At 47.6% G+C, this 26594-nt stretch overlaps 1 protein-coding gene across 7 annotated transcripts in view; it reads right to left on the reverse strand.

The window, feature by feature from the left end:
• Positions 1-26594, reverse strand: part of DUS2 (dihydrouridine synthase 2) — an 84585-nt gene that overhangs the window by 25033 nt on the left and 32958 nt on the right. For all 7 annotated transcript variants that reach the window (XM_078779707.1, XM_078779708.1, XM_078779710.1 and 4 more), the window contains 6 exons: positions 17442-17512; positions 14440-14526; positions 12847-13015; positions 12496-12617; positions 3950-4108; positions 3576-3666 (listed from right to left, as the gene is read on the reverse strand). In XM_078779707.1, the coding sequence (XP_078635833.1) occupies positions 3576-3666; positions 3950-4108; positions 12496-12617; positions 12847-13015; positions 14440-14526; positions 17442-17512 (699 nt within the window). The remainder of the gene's footprint in view (positions 1-3575; positions 3667-3949; positions 4109-12495; positions 12618-12846; positions 13016-14439; positions 14527-17441; positions 17513-26594) is intronic.

Raw genomic sequence — 26594 nt, forward strand, 5'->3', positions numbered from 1 at the left:
CCAAAACGAATGTGACAACCTCTCATCCTCCACTAATACATCTTTCTGGTCCTTAGCTAAGTACCTCCAACAACTTCTGTCACTCTACCTCTCATTCGCTGTTCCGTTCCGATGATACTATCACTGTTTCTCCGACTGATAAAGCAACTATTTTGGTTTTCTTTTCTCTAATTTCACAATGGATGACTAACTTTCCATTTCCCTCTGATGCACCCCTTACCAATCGTATGCCCCTCCCTATAATCTCTTTTCATGCAGTCAAAAAAGTACTCCCTCTCTGGACACAAGCAAGGCGTATGGAAAAGATGACATTCCTCCTCGTGTCTTGGAGTGTGCTTAAGAACTTGCTCCCGTGCTTGCTCGTTTGTTTCGGTATTGTTTAAAAACCCAAACTTTTCCTCTTTCATGGAAACATGCCTTAGTACAGCCTTTTTTAAAGAAGGGTGATCCTTCAAACCCTTCCATCTACCAGCCTACTGCTCTACCTTCTACTATTTCCAAAGTCTTTGAATGTCTTCTCAATTCCCATTTCCTCGAGTGTCTTGAATCTCAGTCTTCTATCTGACCATCAATATGGCTTTCCCAAGGCAAGATCTACCGATGATATCTTTTCTTACATTACGAATGTCTGGGCCTCTTTTCAGAGAGACTTTGGGGAATCCTTTGTTCTCATATCAAGCTTTCTGTCCGACTTTTTGATTGGACGTTTGAGGAAACGAGGAAAGAGAAATAAGAGAAAATGTAAAGGTGAGGAGTGAAAATGAGTAAGAAAAGTGTATGTTTGTTTGCTTGCAAGAAAGATTAAAGCTAGCCAGTAGCTATAATTTGAGTGAGACAGAAAACCATAAACAACACTCCACAATTACACCAGGTGATACAATAAACCAACCAAGTTCAGTGATGAAGAGGATTCTGCATGGCCCTACTGGTCTCGCCCCAGACTCTGCAACCTCCAATTGGAGGGCTGAACAATGAACCAGCTCCTCCAACCAAGACCATTGGGAGGTGATGTCAGCAGAGAGCATCCAATCGGAATTGGTCTGGTTGATAGGTGGCCTGTATAGGTTCTACTTCAAAGACATCCGAAGTACAATGAAATTTTTATTCGGCAAACATTAAAATTGTCCTCGTTTTATTTTGCTGCGTTAGCAGATGATTGAATAGCTGACGGGAGTGTTCTGTGATTACGGGTTGCGAGGTTGCTGGTATGAAAAAGCACTGAAATTTGATCTGTAGGTCAGGAAAAATATAAATTTAAACATGGATACTGATTTTATAAAGTTTGATTTACCAGCAAATAATATAGTGCCGGGCCTCCAAAAAAAACAAAAACAAATCTGCTTAGGTGGCCCAGTGGACCAAAAAAATTAATATATATATTGTTGTGAAAATGAGAATTGTGTTTTTTATTGTTGTAAAAATATCACCCTCCTTCCTCCAGTTGTGTATAAAGGTCAAAGGGCGTCCCTTAGTTAGGTCATATACAATCGCGTTAGCCAATCATAGATTTCCTGCTTGTTGGTAGTTATTTCCTTATTCTGTGTATTAGGTTAAGGCTTTAAAAAAAAAAAAAAAAAACCACCTTTAGGTTAAGGCTTTGTCTTCCATTAATTAATACTCCATTGTACCGAATTCAAATAGAGTAGATTCCCTTTCATTTCCATTCCCTTTCATTCCCATTCCTAAAGCCTCGATTGCCAACTGCATTCGCCGCCATTGCCATGTGCTCCGGCTCGGAGAAGAAAGGCGTGTCTCCACCTCGTCATAGAGGGGAGGAGTGAGTCGGCCCCGCTCAACCAACCCAGCCAAAGGGGTTTGGCTTGAGAGGGCGGAGGAAGAGCGATCGGGGAGGTTCGAAAAGGTTGAAGGGTGTGGCCTATATAACCCGCGGGAGACGCCCCCACCACGAGATGCGCCTGAGATAAGTCCAGAGGAGGTGAGACGAGCTTCGGAGAGAGACGCACAAAAGAGTCCACCGCAGCTTGTGAACAAATCGCAGCTTTGAACCAATGGCAGGTTTAGCCACCGCAGCTTGGAGCGTCGACGGCGGTGACGGCAGTTGCAGCCAAGAAGCCATGTCGCCGTGCGGAGACGATTGGGGAGAGTCGGCGGCTGCTCAACTCGAGCCAGGATCACACCCACCACCCGCATCCTTCCAGCTCTGTGGACCACTTGGACCTTCCCCTCCTTCCAGCCAATCGTTCCTGCCTTCATTTCCCCATTTGTGTGAGTTTGATTGTCGTCCGTTTTGTGTGTCTTGTCCTGGGGTATTAATTAAGACTGTAGGTAAGCTAGCGTTGCACTGTGTCTCCTTGATTCCTTCTGTCTTTATTTTATTATCCTTCCTCCTCCTTGGTTTCTTTTGGTTGTAAATAGTAGTAATAAATTATAGTCGTATTTCAAACCCTTTTTGTCTTCTTCTTCTTCACATCCGTCGTCTTTGTCTTTTCCAAATTGATTACCTGTGGCACGATTTGGCTAACGTTTGAGAATCGGGTCTCTAGTCTTTGTTAACGGTTCGTGCCGCGGCTGCCATCCGCTCGGAAAATTAACATCTTATCCGCGGTCGCGAACGAAGCTGCTCACCGGCCTTTCCGGAGGTCGCGGTGCAGCTTCAGGGACCACGTCGGTCAGTCACAGACGAGGGGCTTAATCCCCCCTCGATAACGGGAACAGAGGCCGATGTTGGGTTTAAATATATTAAAGTTTAAATATAACAAACAATATATTTAAGCGTGACCAATGGACGGGTTAAAAACGATCATTCATGGACGGGTTAAAACCAAAATTACGTACAAAAACCTTCATTTATTATAGAAATTGCTCATCCCTTTATTTGGGTGGTGTATAGGTAACAGACTGCCCCCTCGATCGCTCCTGAAAACAATAAAATAACCCGGGTTCCATACATGAAGCAAAAACATGCGTGCTGCTTATGTGCATGTATATTAATATATTGCGGTTATACAGCTCAGATAATTCCAATTGCACTGGGCCGTGGGCTTACACCAGAGAAATGCGGCCTACGACCTACAGCCTGTGCAGCTTCAAAAATAACATATGGCCACCATTTTGTGCGGGTTACAATTGTGGGTGGAGTCAGGCCAGCTGTTGTGAGGAGCAGATAAAAAAGGATGTAGGTGCGGGAGGGGGTGGTGGTAACGCTACATTGCCATGCCACACATCATATGCAATCAGCAGCAAGCGACTTGCTAGCAAGAACATTATGGATGAATGAATTAATTAATTAATGATCGTTTTAAGGCCATTTTTCCCCGCTAGAGCGGGGGTTAGCCTTGTGGGCCCCATGACAATCATGGTTCCCTGTTTGAGGCAAGGTTTTTATGGCTGGATGCCCTTCCTGACGCCAACCCTTAGTCGCCTCTTACAATGCACAAGGATACGGTGTACCTATTCTAAATCAGGGTACACATAGCAAGAACATTATAATATTTAATATTGTGAAATTTTCTATCAGCTTTTCATGTTTTAAAACAGCCTTGATGAACCAACAAACTTGGCTTCCTGCCAGGTTACCCACAAGTCAAGAAAAACCTTGCACGCGAAGTACTTACAGTGTTATACCCTGGTTGTGGAATATTCTGTCGCCGGCACCATTCCAGCAACGCCGTTTTAGGAGTAATCTTGTTATCATTGAAACGTTTCCTGAAGGTTAAAATGTGTAAGCATTGCTTGAAACACTGACAATTCTATAACGATAGACAGTCTTTGTACACCTTTCCCAAATCTTCACTGCCTGGATGTCGTCATTCCTTCAAACCTGTCACCCCTCCCTAACTCCTTCATAAGCATTACAATTTCCTTCCCTTTTTAAAATAATCATCACATTTCAATTTCCAGCACATACTATACTTAAAATCCTTAACTTCGGGTATTAAAACACATTTTCCCCAGTGATCTGCGAATCCCCTTCAATGATCCAGCTCACCTGTTAAACCTGAAGGGCAGCTCCACAACTCCACTGTTTCCCCCTTCACCAACATCCGAAGTACAAAGGGTCCTGTCCACACTTCGCTCTTGTGTTGCTGAAATGATGGCTAACCTCTCCTCCACATCACGACAAAAATCTCCAAGGCCAAAGATATCACTGTAGGTAAATGCGGAAACAACCAGAGATAGAGGTGAGCCACTACCTTTACGGAATGGAAAGAAGAGCTAGATTTAAATAAAGAGTGAGAAAGGCGATTTTCCAGGCTGGATAAAAGGGAGACGAGAGAAAAGCTAAGCAGAATGCTCAGATTTTGATTCCGAGAGGGTTGGTGAATGAATGTTTGCAACGCAGTTGTGGAGGGGTATGTAGCTGGCAGAGGCGTCGATGCGAACCAAAGAGGAGGTAGAAAAATTGTGTCAACCTGTCTGCAGTCAAAAGCAAATCACATCTCATGAACTTGGTCCTCCCAATTGGAATTTTCAATGATCTTGAGCTTTACACACGGCATTATAAAGTAGCACCTGCTGGCTCACAGGAGAACAAGTGCATTACAAAGCATTGTTGATGAAAGCATTGTATGTATACTGCAAGGAGCCGAGGAAGATAAAGAAAAGACTTGTCATGCCAATGATCTCAGCAACATCTGCCCTTTGAGGTCAGTTTGACAATGTGTATGGACAAAGACAGGTTATAGCTGAAGGGGACAATTGCAGTGATAGAAAGTACGTTTGTTCATTGTGGTCTTTTCTGAAGGAAACACCGAGGACGTGACACTTACCCAGCAGGTACCATTTCCAATTGTTATTGAGGATACGGTACAGGACAACGTAACTTTTGATGACGATGTAGAATCCAGTAAACTCAATGAACATAGATTGTGCCAGCAAGCGTTGTTGGAGGTTTTGACCTCGGCCAAAGCATCGTTGATGGTGCTGATAGAGTGCACGATGTTGAAGTCCTTCCAACATTTCCCGATGCTATGTTCGGGGGTGAGCTCAATAGCACCCAACAGGCGATGGAAACGTGGTGGGTGTAATACATTTTAAATGTTGAAATCACATCTTGGGCGAGTGGTTGAATCAGGAAGGTGGTGTTAGGAGGCAGGACAATAACCTCGACATTTGCATGGGCCACCTTCAACACCTTGGATTGGCCAGGAGCATTGTCCACCAGCAGAAGAACCTTGAAAGGGATGTTCTTGGCTGCCAGGTACCTCTCCACTTGAGGGACGAAACAGTTGTGGAACCAATCCATAAAGATGGTAGCCACACCTTTTTGTTGGCCCTCCAAAATACGGGCAGAGTTTGCTTGTTTTGCCCTCGACAGCACACGGGTTTTGGGAACGATACAGCATCATCAGCTTAATCATTCAGTCCCCTTTGGCATTGGTGCAGAGAAGAGCTACCCAGTCCTTGGCAGCCTTGAAGCCTGCTGCTGTCCTCTCTAGCTTTGAGATGAAAGTCATGGAGGCCATTTTCTTCCAGAACAAGCTGGTCTTGTTTATGTTGAAGATCTGTTCCAGTATATACCCCTTCTCTTTGATGAGCAGTGCGAGTTGAGCAAGGAAACTTTGAGCTGCCTCGTGGTCCGCTGAGGCACACCTGCATGTGAGCTTTACATTGTGGAGACCGTACCGCTGCTTGAAGTGGGCAAATCATCTCCCCTGCTGGCTTGCAAGAGACTGGGGCCACTCGTAATCGCATCACTTGTGTTTGCAGCACCACCTGTGCCAGCCAGACGATCATACATTCGCTTTACCTTTTCACGAATCAGAGGCTTAAAGGAATGTTCCTCTTGGCATTGTCCTCTACCCACACATTTAATGCTGAATGCTTCTCCATTCCTTTGATGTAAACGTCCCTGACCTGGGTAACCACCTTCGTGCTGGGTACTGCACTCACCGTGACACTTTCACGAATTGCCTTCTCGTTTTTCTTTATGTAGCGCAAGGTCGACAGTTCACGCCATGGTGCTTGCTCAGTGGCTGCACTCTCACCTCTTGATGGTCCGTGTCAAGCAGCACCACTTTCTGGCTCAGCCTCTTTACATTTTTCGGCCTCTGGGGAGCGGACACATCTCTTGCAGTAGTCGTACTCTTCGGACCCATGATTGAATGGTATGTGCAAAAGTTCATGAGCGGGAGGAATCACCGAAGTTCAAGGCAGCGGGATGAGAAGAATGAAAACCAGACAAAAGTAGTCATACAGGGGTTGTGGGTAGAGGGAGAATGGGTGGGTAGTGTGACCATTGTTTGTGGGGTGTGGGAGGTTGTGGCAGGGGATAGTTTATGTTCACATACAGCTCTTATCTGCATGATGTGTGCTTTATGCATGATGCGTGGAAGACTGATTTTAGAATTGTTATGTGCGCTGTTGGTGGTGGACAGTTGGCTAGAGCTGCTTTGTGTTTATGCGCTGCTGACGAAGATTGTTTTGTAACTGTCGTGCACAGGTGGCAGAGGATGGTTTTTGCGTCCGCGAAAAACCGCAAATATGTGAAGCATAAGGCCGCGAATGCATAAGCAGGTCACATTTTATGGACCGCGAATACACGGGTTCCACGAATATGCGGGTTCCACGAATGTTGAACCCAGGAATGTCGGGTTTTACTGTATTAAATAATGATGGTTGATAAAATCCACACAGAAATATGGTCACAAGTCCCAAAATTAAATTATGACAATTCTGGGTTTCACACAAATTCGGGACATAGTGGGGACTTGTGGACATTTTCCAAATTCCACCAATTTATGAAAACTTCAAAGTGAAGTCACTGAAACAAAGGAACAAGAATTTGGACAGCAATACACATCCAGTTAACGGAGGCGAGTTAATGAAGATAAAATTGAAGATGGAGGCGAGCTCAGGGGTCAGGCCAGGTGGGCTGTTCTCATCCCATCATCCTCGGTCTTAATGTCATTATCCTCGTGCTCGTCTGACGATCTCAGCCTTAAATCTGTTGACAGTCACCGCCTGAGGCACACTGTCCCATGCGTCCATCATTGGCGGATGAGGCAGGATGCATACATCCCCTGTTGGTGAACCTGTTCACCTGTGGTCATTCAATTCTCTCATCTTCCAGATGCAACCTGTAGTGAAATCGTATCCGTACTGAACCCGGGTGGGGATGCTCGCTGCTCGCTGTCATTGTTGTCCCCACTAGGGGCGTGACTATAAGACCCGTTGCTGTGTCAGTGCTCCGAGACTTCTCCCTTGTGACATGTTACATCGGTAGCCTCGTTAATGGTACGCCTTTATAGAATATCTAGCTTGCTTGCATTGACTGATATGAATGGCTTTATGAGATGTCGCATCGTATGCTTATTGTGTATTTCTACTTACAGGAATGATGTGATGATCTAAATGCAATTAAACCAAACCGTTGGACTAAAAGTTGTGCGGACCTGAATGGTTTTCCACAATACTTAATTGCATTTATGATCTGCTGACATGGCTGGCAACAAGACGTTGACGGTGTCCATTTTCAGCGCCGACCCACAAGCCACGGACGGAGGCTTGCAACTCAAGCACTGGCTCAAGCAACTGGAGCATCTCTTTAATGAGCCTGATACCGCTCCGACGCCTGCCGCGAAGCTGGCAATATTACACTCAAAAATCGACTACCGGGTCTACCACTCGGTCGCTCAATGCACGACGTATGATCTTACCGTCGCGGAGCTCAAGCGGCTTTATATAAAAGAAAAAAGCCCTGTGTATGCGCGTTATTTGCTGCAGACGCGACGGCAGCAACCCAACGAGCCTATGGATCATTACGCCCAGGAGCTCCGGCAGCTCATGCTGGACAGCGCCCAGCCACGGACTCCCGAGCAGGCTAAAGATGATCGACTTTTAGATGCCTTCATAGCAGGGGTCTCCTCTCAGGAACTACGTCTCAAACTCTTGGAGAAGACCGACCTGACCTTCGCTACGGCGGTTGAGCAAGCGACGGTGTATACTGAAGCACGGATGCAATCGAACGCCTATGATCGCACGCGCCTTTTGGCGGGCACCTCACTACACGCCCGGCCGGAGAGGACCACTGACGAGGACGTGGATCCGCCTGCTGAACTCCGGGATGCTCCGGAGGATGACCCTACCCTGACAGCTGCCGTTACGACCAGCAGACCCAAGGCCTTGCGCGGGGCCGCATGTTTTTTTTGTGGAGGGCCTCGTCATGCCCGAGTCGTGTGTCCGGCACGTGACGCTATTTGCCATTTGTGCTCGCTAAAGGGACATTACGCGAAAGTGTGCAAGAAATCGGCACGCGGCTCGCGGCCCTTCGACCCGCGCAGCCGCGGTCGCGCAGGCGCGGCAACCTTGAACGGGCTTGTAGCAGAACCCACGAGCCCAGCGCCTTACCCGTCTTCGAAGGGGAGGGCCCCTCGCTGCGGCCCGCTGGGCGCTCAGACAACCTTGACTGGCGCCACCGGAAAGCCACCACCGTCTCATTCTCCATCGGGGACAAAGGCCGCGTCCTTGGCCAAACCTCGAGCCACGCAAGGGAAGAAACAGCTTTCGAATACTACGGAAGCCTTTTGTCAAAGCGACCAAACGAAAAAGGCGATTTCGAATACTACTACGGAAGCCTTTTGTCAAAGCGACCAAACGAAAAAGGCGATTTCGAATACTACGGAAGCCTTTTGTCAAAGCGACCAAACGAAAAAGGCGATTTCGGCTACAACGGAAGCCTTTATCTGCCAGGAGTGTCAAAAGGCGATGTCAAATACTACTGAGGCCTTTTCTCATCGGATTTTGAATCGCGAAACACCGGAATGCTGGGGAAAGCCCTCTGATGACGATAATGGATTCCCCATGGTCAACGCAGACTCCGGCCACGATCGCAAAACTGCTGCTGGTGTAGGATCCACCCGCGAGGCTGGTCCGACCCATTCGGGGGGCTCAGTCCCGCTCCCAGCTGCCTCGTCTGGCCTGGCTCAAGCCCTTATTCCCCTTATGGTTGAGGGCCATTGTGTTCAGGCCTTGGTGGACACCGGATCTACGGATAGTTTTATCGACCAGCGACTTGTGCTCAGGCATGGATGGCGGATCGGGCGGTCTACACGACGGATCTTCATGGCATCCCAGGGACTCCGGCTTAGCACAAAAGGGGAATGCCGATTGAAACTAGTGCTAAAGGGACGGGTTTTCCCTGATGTACACCTTATGGTTTTACCCGCATTATGTGCTGATATTCTGCTAGGACACGATTTTCTTAAGCTGCATGGACGTCTGGTAATGGAGTTCGGTGGGCCTGACACTCTTGTTGTGGGGGCGGACGACGCGCTAACGGTGTGCGCCCTAGCGCAAATGGACGTCCGTCCACTTTCGCTGTTCCCCAATCTAACCTCCGACTGTACCCCTGTCGCGGTAAAATCGAGACGCTACTCCCGCGCGGACATGCAATTCATTGCGGACGAAACGACTCAGCTCTTGAAAGACGGCATCATAGAACCTAGTAGGTCACCGTGGCGTGCCCAGGTCTTAGTGGTGCGCAGTGAGGCCCATCGCAAACGCATGGTAATCGACTATTCCCAAACGATTAACCGCTTTACACAGCTGGATGCCTACCCCCTTCCGGGGATGGACGCGCTAGTGCAACAGGTGTCCCAGTATTCGGTCTATAGTACTCTCGATCTCCGTAGTGCGTACCACCAGATCCCTATCTCTAGGGCGGATCGTATCTATACCGCTTTCGAGTCGGGGCAGCGGTTGTACCAATTTACACGATTGCCCTTTGGGGTGACGAACGGGGTCGCTTGTTTCCAGAGGGCCATGGATGACCTCGTTGCGCGGGAGCACTTAACCGATGTTTTCGTCTACCTCGATAACCTTACGGTTTGTGGATATGACCAAGGGCACCATGACGCTAATCTGAAGCGCTTCCTTGAGGTCGCGCAACGGTATCACTTAACTATGAACGAGGATAAGTGCCGATACTCCCTACGCACCATAGATCTTCTGGGGTACACCGTGACCCATGGCTCTGTCTCTCCGGATAAGGAACGTCTGCGACCTTTGCTCGACATGGCCCCTCCCTGCGATCGGGCTTCCCTGAAACGCGCCCTTGGGCTGTTCGCCCATTACTCCAAATGGGTGCAAAATTTCTCCGCGAAACTTCGCCCCCTTGTGGCCTGCGACACCTTTCCCCTGAGTTCGGCCGCATTGACGGCCTTTGAAGGACTTAAGACCGACATCGCCCGAGCCGCCGTAGCAACCATTGACGAGAGCGGCTCGTTCGTCCTCGAAAGTGACGCCTCGGATCAGGCCATCGCGGCGACCCTCTCCCAAGGGGGACGTCCCGTGGCTTTCTTTTCACGGACTCTTACCTCCGCTGAGCGGCGGCACTCGTCCGTTGAAAAGGAAGCGTATGCGATCGTCGAGTCTATTCGGCGATGGCGCCCGTACCTACTCGGGCGGAGCTTCCAAATCATCACGGACCAGCAAAGCGTTGCGTTCATGTACGACACCTTACACGCCCAGCGCATTAAGAACGAGAAAATCACTCGCTGGCGTATCGAACTCGCCGACTTCTGTTACACCATCAAATATCGCCCAGGGAAGGATAACCAGGCCGCCGATGCCTTATCGCGCCCCACTACATGTGCTGGTATCACCTCGTTGGAGGGCCTACGGGTGCTGCATGCTACTGCGGGCCATCCCGGCGTAACGCATTTCGCTCATTTCGTGCGGAGTGGGAATCTCCCTTACTCGATTGACGATATCCGCCGTATCTGTCGCGACTGCGCTATCTGCGCGGAAATCAAACCGCGTTTCTATAACCCCCCTATGGGGACTCTGGTGAAGGCTACACGCCCGTGGGAACGCTTGGCGATGGATTTCAAGGGCCCTTTGCCGGTGTCGAGCGGCTCTCGCTATCTGCTCACTATCGTTGATGAGTACTCACGATTCCCCTTTGCTTATATGTGCGCGGACATGACTGCTGCCACGGTGATGCGTTGCTTACAGAACTTGTTCTCAATGTTCGGTTACCCGGCCTATGTCCATACCGACCGGGGTGCAGTCTTCTTGTCTCAGGAGGTGCGCGGCTATCTGCTCCAAAACAACGTTGCGTCTAGTTACACCACGCCGTATAGACCCCAGGCTAATGGGCAGATCGAACGCTTCAACGGGATTATCTGGAGGGCCGTCATGCTCCATCTCCGGACCCACGGCCAGGGCCTCAATAAATGGGCTTGGTCGCTACCTGCGGCGTTGAACTCAATCCGGGCACTCCTGAGTACGGCAACTAACCAAACTCCCCACGAGCGTCTTTTCCACCACCCCAGGAGCTCGGGGTGTATACGGTCTTTGCCCAGTTGGCTCGCTGGGCCCGGGCCGGCCTACCTTAAACGGGCAGTTCGCGCGAGCAAGTACGACCCCCTTGTGGACAAAGTGCAGATTCTCCAGGCTAATCCTGAGCATGCTCGTGTGATGACGTCTGATGGTCGTGAGACTACTGTCTCCGTTCGTCATCTTGCCCCTTGCGGGGTCGACGACCTTAGTAGGGAATCGGACGAACCAGTCGAACCCGTCTATGAGACTATGACCTCTCCCGACGCTCCCATCGCCGACAGTCCACCGACCCTCCCCCCGTCGAGACTGCCCGGGTCCGACGACTTGGCGTTACCCCCTTCATCACCCGACCTTGTTGACGCCTCTGACACCGGGGATACAGGGTTACGAGACGCCGTACCCGGGGAATTTCGAACGCGTGCTGGCAGAGAAATTCGCCGCCCGGCCCGCTACGGTTGGGCCGACTAATACTCCGCGCCCATGCTGACGCTCACTCGCTTTTAGCCACGCGGCCGTATAATTCTGACGGGGGGTGAATGTAGTGAAATCGTATCCGTACTGAACCCGGGTGGGGATGCTCGCTGCTCGCTGTCATTGTTGTCCCCACTAGGGGCGTGACTATAAGACCCGTTGCTGTGTCAGTGCTCCGAGACTTCTCCCTTGTGACATGTTACATCGGTAGCCTCGTTAATGGTACGCCTTTATAGAATATCTAGCTTGCTTGCATTGACTGATATGAATGGCTTTATGAGATGTCGCATCGTATGCTTATTGTGTATTTCTACTTACAGGAATGATGTGATGATCTAAATGCAATTAAACCAAACCGTTGGACTAAAAGTTGTGCGGACCTGAATGGTTTTCCACAACACAACCAATAACAGGAATGTCCAGTGGCTGCAACAACCTGGTCATTCCCCCAGGGATGAAGCCCAACACGGCCTTCTTACTTTTGATCTTAGCCTTCGTTTCAACACTTGTATGTACTTTGTGTCATTACTTTACGGTAGGCATTTTGAGATGACGTAGTGAGGATGGGGGTGGGGGAGGGGGGAGGAGGCGGGGATAGGAGGTTGGAAACACACTTATACGCCAAAAATACAGTAATCCCCTCCTCTTTCCATCACAGACACCATCTAAATTCTAAACAGTTCAACACCATCGGCATAAATAAATACATAAAAATCACTCTTTTAACCTCTGTACTATCATGGCATCACCATGACAATATAGTGCACCAGAGACACTCACCAAAGCTCCTGATTAGAATGTGCAGCATACAGGGCCTTTCCTCGTGTCGTCTCTAACTGGTCATACAACATTTGACAAATGCAGTACTTGGTGTTTGCAGGTACATTCTGGAACTTTACAGCCTGTGCCCACATGGAGAGAAAACTTGTACAATAACTGAACAAGGTGACAATAACGAGCTGAACACACCGATCACCACATTGCAAAACTCTTTCCAATATTCAGAAAATATTACAATGTTCCACTGTGGTTTCAATAGGAATTCAAGTCTCAGGCAATGTCATAAAATATTTGCAATTCCAAAAGGATTGTTTGTCAGATGAATGCTCCACCCTGCCCATAAGTACTCACATAGTGCAAATACTTCCTAATTACATGATCCAAAGGCAGGGGGCCTTCTTTACGGAAGATGGAAGCATTTCGCATCGCCTGACGAGCTACCATCACAGAGGCAGCTCCGCAGGCTTCCCGAAAACTTTTCAGATGTTCAAAACTCCTGATGTGGTCATGAGATCCTCCACTGAATGAAGGCGATTATGGGCCAAAGGAAGAAACAGTGACAAAGAGTGGTTTTAAAATGACAAACGCTCTCCCAAAAAGATGACAAACCGGTAAGACCATGAATCGATGACAAATCGGAGACTTTACAACTGTTGGCTTCAAACCAGCTCTTCAATAATCAAAAAACCTCCAATACATAATTAAGCCCATCAAGCCTGAGCAATGGCTGTTTGTCTGTGCTCTATCCTTTTTAAATGCTTACCATGAAGCAAGGAAGTAGACGTACCATTTTTAACATATTTGGTATGACTAGGCCTGGGGCCAGCATTCGAACTACTGCTCACCTCTCAGACTAAAAGCGGACATTCAAACCATCATGCCACAGAGTCTGGGTATGATAGCATCCAAGTATGACAGCATCATCCAAGCAACAAAATGACAACATCCAAGCAATTACTGGCCTGCCACGTAAAGGGATTCCTCCATGCATTTCTGGGAAATACTATTTCTATAAAAACAGCATATATCAGACCAGTATTTTTCCATATGACTACATGTGTTATAAGGGGGGTGTTGCATTCCTGTGAAATTTTGGTTCCCTCTTAGATAAGTTCTGCAAGATATTTTTTAAGTTAATAAAGTAAAATAAGGTATCAAAAACTGCTTCGCCTGTCATCTTGATGTTATGGAGGTCATTGCGCCACTGAAACCATTCAAACAAGCCTCTGCTCGCGTTAAACGTTTCACTTTGACTTCACTCACCTCGTTCACCCTTCAGGTCGTTAAAGTGCGGGCGTTAACCTGGATCGCAAGTAAATTTATTGGCACATGACCTTGGTTTTGGTCTTTGCTCCACATTCCATCTTCTGCACCACCAAAAGACGAGTGCGTACATTCCATGAAAGCACCCAGTGGTGTGTTGCCCTGCATCGCAGCTCTCACCTCGTCATTGTTTGCCCTGATTGGCCTCAGTCATCACGGGTGTCCTAACAGCAGCAACGATATGCACTGCACATCACCAGCATTGAACCGCTTCAACACCTCCAAATTAGTCCGCAAGGTAACTGCACTGCGTCTTCCTGTTGCTCACAGAGGCACTTGCCTCGCTTGACGATCGTTTGTCACTTGCATGAAGAAGTAAATAAATAAAGCGAAAGTGAATAAAGTGAAGCTGCTCATGCATGCTCAACAAATATGATGGTGTAACAATACTGCACAGGACTGAGACAGCTTCTGTTTTTACATTTTTATACTGAAACAAACCTACTTATGTCAGAAAAGAGCGTTAATTAATCAACCACGATGTACTGAAAAATCGGACACAAAGACTACTTATAGAGGACTCCCTGTACTTCGTAAGGTTTCAAGCAATGTCGCTGCATCCTGGCTTGAAGAAAGTTTGATGTGATTTATAATTCTATGATGTGCCTGTAGGGGGCTTACTTTGCGATGACTGGGATGGAAATGGCCTTGCTTATGGCACGAACCGAGTCAAAGTGGACTGGGTGCTGTGGCCTCTCTCCCTTTGTTCTGCGGAACAGCAACAATATACAACAACAGGCATTATAAGGCCATTTTCCTGCTAGAGCGGGGCTTAGCCTTTAATATGCAGCAGCAACAACAACAACAGCAACAATATACAGCAGCAAAAAAAAAAATCCTTTTAAACATGGCCGAGTTTTCTGTACAACCTAGTTACCCTCGCCAGAGGAGAGGATGTTGCATTTGAGTCTGTTTGTTTGTCCACACAGAATGAATACGATTTTCTCTGCAACCGTTGGTCCGATTGACAGGAAATGTTCACCATAGGTGCAACTCCACCTGTAGACTTTTATAATGATAATTATGACGTCATAGGTCACGTGGTTCAGCCGCCATCTTGTAAAAACCGAAAAACTTTGCACCTCTATATATCCGAAAGTGCTGCATGGAAAAATTGAGACATGGCTCATTGTAAAGAACTCTCCATGGGGAATAAAATGGGCTAATGATGATGTCATAGGTACCTCCATTATGACGTCATAATTTGACAAGTACAAAACTTCATCTGATCAAGATGAAATTTATTGAGCATAATCTAGGAATAAATTAGTTTAGAAAAAAAGAATGATGACGTCATCGGTCACGTGGTTCGGCCACCATATTTGTTTTAACACAAAATCCTCAAAAACCACTGAAAATACATCCTGGCGAGGGTTTGCGATCTCTGATTGCTCTTTCTTGTTTGTTCATGTTTTGTGCCATTCCGTCAATTTTTTTTGAGGAGATAACACGCAACTGAGGCAAATGTGCAATTTGGTGACTTTTTAAATCCAAACTCCCAACCATCCCTCACCCCCTCCATTCATTTTCATCCCACCTCCAAATTTACACAAAAGTTATACTGATCACAACAAAATACTCATCTTCCTCAGTGACAAGTAGGAGCAAATTTCTTAATTTGTATTTCTGCTCAACATACACTTTTTGCAATAAACGAGTTGAATTGCCATGAAAAAATTAATACATCGATGATCTAGCTACAATCAATCATCAAGAACCTTCTTGTCCTGTTGCCATGATGAATGCAATTACAATCTCATACCAGAATGACCACATCGAACAAACAAAACAGAAAAGAACTCGGCAGACTGAACAGTTTACGTTTTGTATTACACCAATAGGCTGGAACTGGATCTAGACCCAAACCAAAATCTAATCAGCTTGTTCTTATCACCAACACAACTCAGCCACCGACTTGTCATAATCCGTCCACAACGTTTTGAAATATCGTGCTATATAATCGCTTCAGACACCTGTTCAGCAAAGTAAACGTGAAAAAAAGAAAAGAAAAAAAAAAAACGTTTGGAAAAATACGACAGAATCTCTCACGAGTGAAGAATCACTAAAATTCTAGTTCGTCTTTGTCACACACCCAACCTGTCCACCACATTGTCTGAATCTGTCCATAACTTTTTGTGATATCCTGCTCACAGAATGAATGAATGATCGTTTTAAGGCCATTTTCCCCGCGATCGCGGGGGTTAGCCTTGCGGGTCCCATGACAATCATGGTTCCCTGTTTGAGGCAATGTTTTTTTGGTCGGATGCCCTTCCTGATGCCAACCCTTGGTCACGCTTACGATGTGCAGGGATACAGTGTACCTATTCTAAATCGGGGTACACACCGTGATCATTCATCCCAGCAAGCTGGTACTCAATTTGCCGACCTCAGAAGGATGACAGGCTGAGTCAACCCCCCTGGCGTTAATTCAGCGATCGGCCGGGATTCGAACCCAGGATCCGAGGATCCCAAGCCAGCACCCTAACCGCTAAGCCAACACCAGGCTTTGCTCATCAAACATCCCCTGTTGGTGAACTTTGCTCAGACAGACAGACAAATGAAAAATCACCCACAGAGCAACACTTGGCAAAACAGAACAAAGTGGAATGGCACTCAGTAGAGCATCCTTTTAACCTTAAAAATAGTTGGTGGTTGAATTCAGTTGGCTGATATGAAAATCCTATTCAAATTTCAAGTCAATCGGATGAAAATTGAAGCTTTTAGAAATTAGAAAAAAACGGTTGACCTTGGGCCCATGTTGACCTTTTGGCCCATGCTGATCTCAAAAATAGTTGTTGGTTGAATTCAGTTTGCTGATATGTAAATCCCATTCAAATTTCAAGTGAATCGGATGAAAATTGAGGATTTTAGAAATTTGAAAAAAGTGGTTGACCTTTGGCCTATGTTGACCTTTTGGCCGAAGCTAATCTCAAAAATAGTTGGTGGTTGAATTCAGTTAGCCGATATGTAAATCCTCTTCAAATTTCAAGTCAATCGGATGAAAATTGAGGATTTTAGAAATTTAAAAAAAGTGGTTGACCTTTTGGCCCAAGCTGATCTCAAAAATAGTTGGTGGTTGAATTCAGTAAGCCGATATGTAATCCTATTCAAATTTCAAGTCAATCGGATGAAAATTGAGGATTTTAGAAATTTGAAAAAAGTGGTTGACCTTTGGCCTATGTTGACCTTAAAAATATATAGCATTTTGTCAGACCACGAACTCTACCATTGGGTAAAGTTTCGTGAAGATGGGTTTAAAATTGTGACCTGTAGGCAAGTATAAGTGAGCGGACACGGGGATGGACACGTACAGACGGACACGTACACACACACACACATGGACACACACACACGGACACACACACACACGGACACACACACACACGGACACACACACACACGGACACACACACACACGGACACACACACACACGGACACACACACACACGGACACACACACACACGGACACACACACACGGACACACACACACGGACACGAGTGATCAACATAATTGAAAAAACAAATTATTTTTTTTGCGAAGTAACAAACAGGGGGGGAATGTATAACCTCCTTTGGTGATAAAAGCAACATAATAAAAGGTATGCAATTAATAATCTCACCTGCCATGAACAGCGATGGCAGAAATACCAGTCTGTTCCATCATCTTGCACAGTTGAACGGTTTCCTCCAACTGGACATCAAGAAAAAAGAAAAAGAAACAATTGAAGAAAACCACGGGAATCCCAAATCCACCTAAAAATGCAAAAATGCAAAAAAAAAAAATATATATATATATATATATATATACGTATATATATTGTTACAGACACGACTTTGATGTTATGGTGGGCCGAGCGGAATGGCCGCCGTGTCCGCACAAGTTACCCGATTATACTCGAACCTTGGCCGAGTCGCGCTACGCTAGATCAATGAAGGAAAAGGACACAACGGCTGGGATTAAAATGACACGACACCAGGGATACGGTTCTCAAGACCTCCGGAGGAGGTTATAATATGGCGGAAGGTTAGATTACAGGAATGAGAGGGACAGCATAGAAAGATAGGCACTTAGACACACTTATCTTATTCCCGACAGACCACAGATAAACGGGACAAAACTGACTCACACGGGGATTGATGGCAAGGAAGGCGGGTCTTCGATGGCTCAAGGTGCACCTTGGCTCAGGGGCAAAATCGACCCGGTCCGGTCCATTGATGCGGGGAGGTCGCTCAGCGCTCGGAGGTCGCGACTTGTCTTCTCAAGCTGGGGGCGCATCTGACCTCACATCCGGTAAGTGGCGGCGCATATCCGGCGGGGAGTGACACGCCCTCGGCTAGTTAGCTCCGCCCCAGATGGAATCGGTCCGCCCTTCTTATTGGGTGCGGGGGGGTTACCGGCTCCGCCCTTGACGAGGAGCTGACAGCCAGCCCCTTCGTGGTAACCCCGTGGGCGCACATGGCAATGGCGGCTAACCAAGCCGGAGTGAGGACGCACACTCCCCGCGCCGCGCCGCCCCCTCTGTTGTTGTAGTTGTTGTTGTTGTTGTTGTTGTTGTTGTTGTAGTTGTTGTTGTTGTTGTTGTTTCGTGGGGAAGATGGGAGGAGGAGGTATGGGGAGGTCCTAAACTCACTACTGGTGCCATACAATCACATTCTGGTGCAACGAAGAGTCAGAATTAATGGAAACGAGTCCTTAACTGACATAGACTAAGAATAACTAGCAAGATGTCCGAAAGTTGTCTACGTGAGATGCGGTGGACCTGGGCACGACATTTAATGGGGGAAAAAGGGGAAGGTCGGTTCTACAGAGTGTTATTTACAGGCAATGGGACTAGGGAATGGGGGATTGGGGATAGTTGGGGAGTATTGGGGAAATAGGGGAATATTTACAAGCGGATATGGAGGCCAAATGCCATATCCGCAACATTGCACCCTTCTCTACCCTCGGGGCGTCCCGACCCGATAAATTTTTACCTATTTTAGTGTGGCACTCAGATGTAGTTCCCTCTACTATTAACTCTACCCTGAGTGCGACAGTTTTACAGATATTCACAAATGAGTAAATATGTCCCCCTGCGACGTTGCACCCTTCTCACAGAAACACACCCACAGGATAACCGAATCCGGAAAGAATTCGCAAACTAAACATACAGCCGGTAGGGAGCATTATTTACAAGACTACGCTGATATTTACACTACGATCCAGGACCTGTTTTTGGAGGAACACATGCAGATGTTATGCATAGAGAGAGCACGCATGCCAGCATCGATACACCAACCCACGAGTGCTCTGTGGCCTTACGGCCTTTAATAATGTGCAGAGCACCCCATCCAAGCACCAAAAGCACCACCCCAAGCACCAATCGGTGCAGTCACCATTGTTCATCTATCTATAATTCCAGTAATCTCTGTGTGTTTGTTTGTTTGTACGTTTGTCTGTGACCGCTGTTTCTCGACAACCACGGGTCCGATATACTTTAAACTTGCCAGGTATATTGCTGGGGACCCGAGGATGTGCCTTTTCAAGGTTTCATATTAATCGGACAATTACTTACCGAGCTATGTCCAAAAAACGATTCAACCAATCAGAGAGCAGCGAGCTATCGCGTGTGCCGAACGTGGCGAACACACTCTGCCTCGGATGGCACATTTGAGAGCGTATTCATTTATTTCACGTTTGCAAACTATGTTGCCGCTATGTTGGCGTTAAACTATGTTTTAAAACTAATAAAAACCATTTCATGTAAATAGAGGGGGGGGGGGGGGTTGTCACTGTACTCGCAAGCCATTCGCCGTTCGCTTTGGCGTTGCGAATGGACCAAAACATTTCATGAACCAAACCATTTCATGTAAAGCGTTCGCCGTTCGCTTTGGCGTTGCGAATGGACCAAAACATTTCATGCACCAAACCATTTCATGTCCTCCGGCAGCCAATCACCCATCAGCCAAAGACCTCACTTCCCGCAGCCAATCACGGAACACGTTGTTGCGTGTTTTTCCTTTTCATTTTTTTCATTGAATTGATTGATTCCTTGCGCTTAAATTGCAAACAGCCAAAATACGTTGGCGCTAATTGAATAATTGGGCATTATTAACACTAAATGGCGAATAATCGTAACTGCGACATGCGAACTTCCGGACAGTGAGGCCTTCACTTCCGGCCTTACGAAAGTGCCGACTTACTGTCTCGATTGTATCTTCCCACTGTCTTATTGTTATATCTATCTATTCTATCTATCTATTCTATTCTATTATCTGTTCTATTATCTATTATACAATGCCCCAATCGAGTCGTCGTTTACGAGAACGAAGGAACGAAGCTGCACGGCGTGCACGCGCAATGGAATCTGACGAAGAACGTGCTGCTCGCCTGACACGCGACGTTACGCGCGTGACAAGTCGTCGTGCAGAAGAAACGGATGAAGAACGGACTGCTCGCGTGGCAGACAACACTCGACGCATAGCAAGTCGTCGTGCTGAAGAAACGGATGAAGAACGGACTGCTCGCGTGGCAGACGACACTCGACGCATAACAAGTCGTCGTGCAGAAGAAACGGATGAAGAACGGACTGCTCGCGTGGCAGACAACACTCGACGCATAACAAGTCGTCGTGCAGAAGAAACGGATGAAGAACGGACTGCTCGCGTGGCAGACAACACTCGACGCATAACAAGTCGTCGTGCAGCAGAAACGGATGAAGAACGGACTGCTCGCGTGGCAGACAACACTCGACGCATAACAAGTCGTCGTGCAGAAGAAACGGATGAGGTACGGACTGCTCGCTTGGCAGACAACACTGGACGCGAGACAAGGCGTCGTGCAGAAGAAATCCCTCACCAGCGAGAAGACCGGCAAGTAAGGGATGCCCTGCGCCATCAGGATGTACACCGTGTGAGACTAGAGCAGGCTCGCCATGACAATCGCAACCTTGCTCGATACGATGATACCGATTTCTTCCGAGAGGTACTTCATGGTGAGTACAGGCACGCGCTGAGCAGGACCTCAATATTTCAATGCACTAAATGCTCGCATTGTGCTGCTTTGGTGTGGAATGAGGAGAGAAGAGGATTTTGCTGCAACCACGGCAAGGTCGATCTTATGCATGATCCTACGAATCCAAAACCCGGTTCAATTCCATCACATCCTCCAGATGCTATTAAAAACCTTTTCCTTAACCAGGCCTTTGTGAAGCACGCGAAACAGTACAACAACGCGCTGGCAATGGCAAGTATCGGTGTCCGAGAGATACGTATGCCTGGCTTCAATCCTGGAGTGCGCATACAAGGTAAGGTTTACCATTACATTGGTGCTCCTCTTGCCGATCTGGGTTGTACCCCACGCTTTGCTCAGATCTACTTTCACGATCCAGCCCATGAGCTGGATTATCGTCGTGCCCACACCTCGAACAGTGGCCTGAATGAGCAGTTTTTGCTAAGAGCACAACAGGCCATTCATGAGTGCAACCCATACGTCCAGCAATTCAAATCAGCCATTGAGTATGTGGTTCATAATGATAGCGCCAATGAACTGAATATTGTGTTAACAGGTCGCACGCGGCGCCGAGACCTTCATCATGGTACCGTCAACCTTCCCTCCCCAGACAGCGATGTGGCTGTCATTGCTCCAGGGGCAATGACAACTGAGCAGTTTGGAAGGCTGGCAGTCGCTGTTCACCTCAGAGGAGGAGGTTTACAGACAATAGACGCCATGCATCCAGCGTATGACCCACTATCATACATACTTCTGCTACCCTGCGGCTCTCAGGGGTACCACACTGAGTTGGCAGGGACAACGCCAACAACTTTCTACCGCTACCATCTACAAGTACGTGATCCTACTCATCACTTCAATCTACTGCTTCGTGGTGGAAGGTTGACACAGCAGTACGTATGCGACATGATGGCAAAAATTGAGTCACACCGTCTCACTTGGATTCGCTGCAACCAGAAGTCAATTAAGGCAGAAAAGTATAAGATCATCGTTGATGCGTTGAACAGTGATGCTGAGGTGCTACCTGGACGCCTCACCATTCTGCCACCGTCAATTTATGGGTCGCCACGTTGGTATGCCAAAGAGTTTCAGGATGCAATGGCTTTAGTCCGAGTCAAGGGAAAGCCAGACTTTTTCCTAACATTCACCTGCAACCCAAAGTGGCCAGAAATTAAAGAATCGGTTTTTGAGGGTCAGCCACCCAATGCAAGACCTGATATCATCGCCCGGGTGTTTCATATGAAGGTGGAAGCACTCCTCGCAGACATCCTCAAGCATGACATCTTGGGGCATGTGGACGCTTACGTGATGGTGAAGGAAACGCAAAAGCGTCACCTTCCCCATATACACATGCTCCTGACCGTGGTACCTCGCGACAAGCCCAGAACACCAGCAGATGTCGATCGCGTGGTCTCTGCTGAGATTCCTGACAGACTCACAAATCCGGAACTACACCGTATTGTGACATCACACATGATTCACGGCCCATGTGGGGAATGGAACATCTTGAGCCCTTGCATGGCAGACCGGAAGTGCACAAAGGACTATCCCAAAGCCCTACGACAAACGACAAGCTTCTCTGATGACTCCTATCCCCTGTACAGAAGACGGGCAGAAGCTGCACCTGGTGATCCCATCATGAAGACAATACGAGGCGGTGCTAACGTATTAGTTAACAATGCATGGGTTGTGCCTTACAATCCATATATTGTCCTCAGGTACGATGCTCACATCAACCTTGAGATCGTCTGTGCTGTCACCTGTGTCAAGTACCTGTACAAATACCTTGAAAAGGGCCCGGACCAGTGCCTGGTCAGACTTGAGCCTCATGAGAGGATGCGAGAGGCATTACGACATGATGAAGTGGCACGCTACGAACTAGGGCGTTACATCACCGCATCTGAGGGATACTGGCGCATATACGATTTCCCCATTCAACGCAAGTACCCACCAGTCGAGATGCTGGCACTCCATCTACAGGATGAGCAGGTGATCACGTTCAATGACGAAGGTGCCGTACAGAACTTGGCAGAGTCAGGACCCCCTGCAACAACCCTCACCGCCTTTTTCGAAGCCATGAATCTCCATCCACACATGCGTCATGTTCTATATCCAGATGTATTCCAACACTTCACCTACTTGAGGAAAAGGTTTCAATTGCGGAAGAGAAGGCTGAGTTTCCAGGATAACCGTAAGGCTGATACGGTTGGGCGGCTCCCCATTATTCCCGTCAACTCACATACTGCCGAGTTGTACTATCTCCGCATGCTACTGTACCGCGTGCCTGGCCCCACATGCTTTCAGGATCTCCGTCGTGTTGGTGGTAGGGTCATGGAGACCTATCTGGCAGCCTGCATTGCATATGGCATCGTTGACAATGACCAGGAGGTGGATTCTGTTATGGAAGAGGCTGCAAATATTGCATTTGGCCCTGCAGTCCGCGAAGTATTTGCCAACATGCTCATATTCGTTCTCAGAGGCAACCACGTGCAGTTCTGGGAAAGGCACAAGTATGTGCTGTGCGAGGACTTCATGCGTGCAGCAGGTGTGAATGAACCAAATGGACGCATTGTGAGTGCAGTGCTCCAAGAGCTGAGGAACAAAGTTGAGTGCCACGGCTTTTCGCTCAGTAAGACCTTTGGCCTTCCTGAGCCTGAACCAGTTCATTTCCAGTCTCGCATTCCGCGCGTCATCGAGCACGAAACAGTGCACAATATAGGAGAACTTGAGGCTCACATCGCTCAAACAGAGTGCCTTCTTAATGACGAGCAGCGCGTTGTTGTCGATACAGTGATGCGGAGTGTGGAACACGGACATGGCTGCATGCTTGCAGTTGATGCAAGTGGTGGGACTGGGAAAACATTCACATTGTCTCATATACTCAACAAAGTGCGAGCAATGGGCAAAGTGGCTCTTGCAACTGCTGCAAGTGGTATTGCAGCTACGCTGCTGCCTAAAGGGGCCACCTTCCATAGTAGGACCAAGTGTCCTCTCATTCTCACTGATGAGTCCACTTGCAACATCAGTGAAAATGACACCACTGCAGCACTCATACGCATGACTAATCTAATGGTGGTGGATGAAGTTTCAATGATGGATCGTCGCGCATTGGAGGCAGCAGATCGAACATTCCAGTGGCTTCGGGGCTCAGAGGACCCATTTGGCGGCATCGCAATGGTTTTCAGTGGTGACTGGAGGCAGATCCTTACTGTTGTGCCACACGGTAGCCGTATTGACATAGTTGGAAGGTGCTTCAAGAGCTCATACCTGTGGAGAAAAGTGCAGATACTTCGTCTCAGAGTAAACATGAGGATCATGCAGGGTGCTGGAGAACAACAGGACGAATCTGATTTTGCAAAATTCCTGCTGGATCTGGGTGAAGGGAAGATTCCTGTCAATCCAGAAGAGGGTGAATTTGCTATTGAGCTCAAGGAACCGCTCATTCTTCCAGGTGAAAAACTTCAGGATATTGTCACTTGGGTGTACGAAGACTTGCATAACAACATTAGCAACCCCAAGTGGCTATGCGAGCGTGTTATACTATGTCCGACCAATTCCGAAGTCGATCAGGTAAATGCCTACATGACGACCATATTTCCAGGGGAGGAACATGTTTGCTGTAGCGTCGATACAGCGGAATCTGAGGGTGATCATTTGTATCCGCCTGAGTTCCTGAACACCCTCTGTCCATCTGGTATGCCGCCACATCGAATCTCTCTCAAGGTGGGTATGGTAATCATGCTGCTGCGAAACTTCGACCAGCAAAGCGGGCACTGCAATGGCTCAAGGTACATCATACTTCAGATCCTTCCAAATCTGTTGGTTGCACAATCTGTGATGGGTGTCAATTCTGGACGCACATTGCTCATTCCACGCATAACCTTGAGTCCATCTGACAACATGTTCCCGTTCACTCTGCGGCGTCGGCAGTTTCCGGTACGACCCTGCTTTGCCATGACTGTGAATAAATCCCAAGGACAGTCGCTACACCATGTTGGGATCTTCTGCACACGAGACTTCTTCAGCCATGGTCAGTTCTACGTGGCGGCCAGTAGGGTTGGCAGATCCAGCAGCCTCCGCATTCTTGCCCTGGACGAGGAAACAAAGAAGAAGCGCCGTTTCCTCAGCAACGTTGTTTATGAAGAGGTGCTAACGAGATAACGGTGTGTACATGTGGACAATTCTTCTTATTTATTTATTGATTGAAGAAAAATTGTTACGAAAAGATTTCATCAAAATAAGTGCACAACTTCTTTTGCCAGTTGTACACCATGTGAGGATCTCCTGGAGAAGTGCCGTTTCCTCAGCAATGTTGTTTATGAAGAGCTGCTAACGACATACAGGTGTGTACATGTGGACAATTCTTATTATTTATTTATTGATTGAAGAAAAATTGTTACGAAAAGATTTCATCAAAATAAGTGCACAACTTCTTTTGCCAGTTGTACACCATGTGAGGATCTCCTGGAGAAGTGCCGTTTCCTCAGCAATGTTGTTTATGAAGAGCTGCTAACGACATACAGGTGTGTACATGTGGACAATTCTTATTATTTATTTATTGATTGAAGAAAATTTGTTACGAAAAGATTTCATCAAAATAAGTGCACAACTTCTTTTGCCAGTTGTACACCATGTGAGGATCTCCTGGAGAAGTGCCGTTTCCTCAGCAATGTTGTTTATGAAGAGCTGCTAACGACATACAGGTGTGTACATGTGGACAATTCTTATTATTTATTTATTGATTGAAGAAAAATTGTTACGAAAAGATTTCATCAAAATAAATGCACAACTTCTTTTGGCAGTCGCTACACCATGTTGGGATCTTCTGCCCAAGAGACTTCTTCAGCCATTGCCAGTTCTACGTGGCGACCTGTAGGGTTGGCAGATCCAGCAGCCTCCGCATTCTTGCCCAGGACGAGGAAACAAAGAAGAAGCCCGTACGTGGTGCCTTATGAAGTGGTGCTAACGACATAAAGGTGTGTACAATGTACATGTAGACAATTTTTATTATTCTTTGTTTGGGAGGGAGATGGGAGGGTGATGGGGCAGGGTGATGGGAGGGTGATGGCAGGGTGATGGGAGGGTGATGGCAGGGTGATGGGAGGGTGATGGCAGAGGGTGATGGCAGAGGGTGATGGGAGAGTGATGGGAGGGTGATGGGGGGGAGATGGGAGGGTGATGGGGCAGGGTGATGGGGCAGGGTGATGGCAGGGTGATGGGAGGGTGATGGCTGGGTGATGGGACGGTGATGGCAGAGGGTGATGGCAGAGGGTGATTGCAGAGGGTGATGGCAGAGGGTGATGGCAGAGGGTGATGGCAGAGGGTGATGGCAGAGGGTGGTGGCAGAGGGTGGTGGGAGGGAGATGGCAGGGTGATGGGAGGGTGATGGGAGGGTGATGGGGGGGAGATGGGAGGGTGATGGGGCATTGGGGCAGGGTGATGGGGCAGGGTGATGGGGCAGGGTGATGGCAGGGTGATGGCAGGGTGATGGGAGGGTGATGGCAGGGTGATGGAAGGGTGATGGCAGAGGGTGATGGCAGAGGGTGATGGCAGAGGGTGATGGCAGAGGGTGATGGCAGGGAATTAACATTAACGAATAAAATTTGTAATGTAATAATTTGTAATAATTTGTAGTAATATAATAATAATAACGAATTCTGCTCTGTTTCAATTCTGTTTCAATTTGCTGATATGCTTTGCAAACCTTTTTTTTTTTTTACTATTTTAAAACTAATACAATTCGAACATGGAATACATACTGACACTGCACTTTCAGGTCTCC

The sequence above is a fragment of the Myxine glutinosa genome, chromosome 6 (genome assembly GCF_964187855.1).
Source record: "Myxine glutinosa chromosome 6, kmMyxGlut1.1, whole genome shotgun sequence".
NCBI classification, from domain to species: Eukaryota; Metazoa; Chordata; class Myxini; order Myxiniformes; family Myxinidae; genus Myxine; species Myxine glutinosa.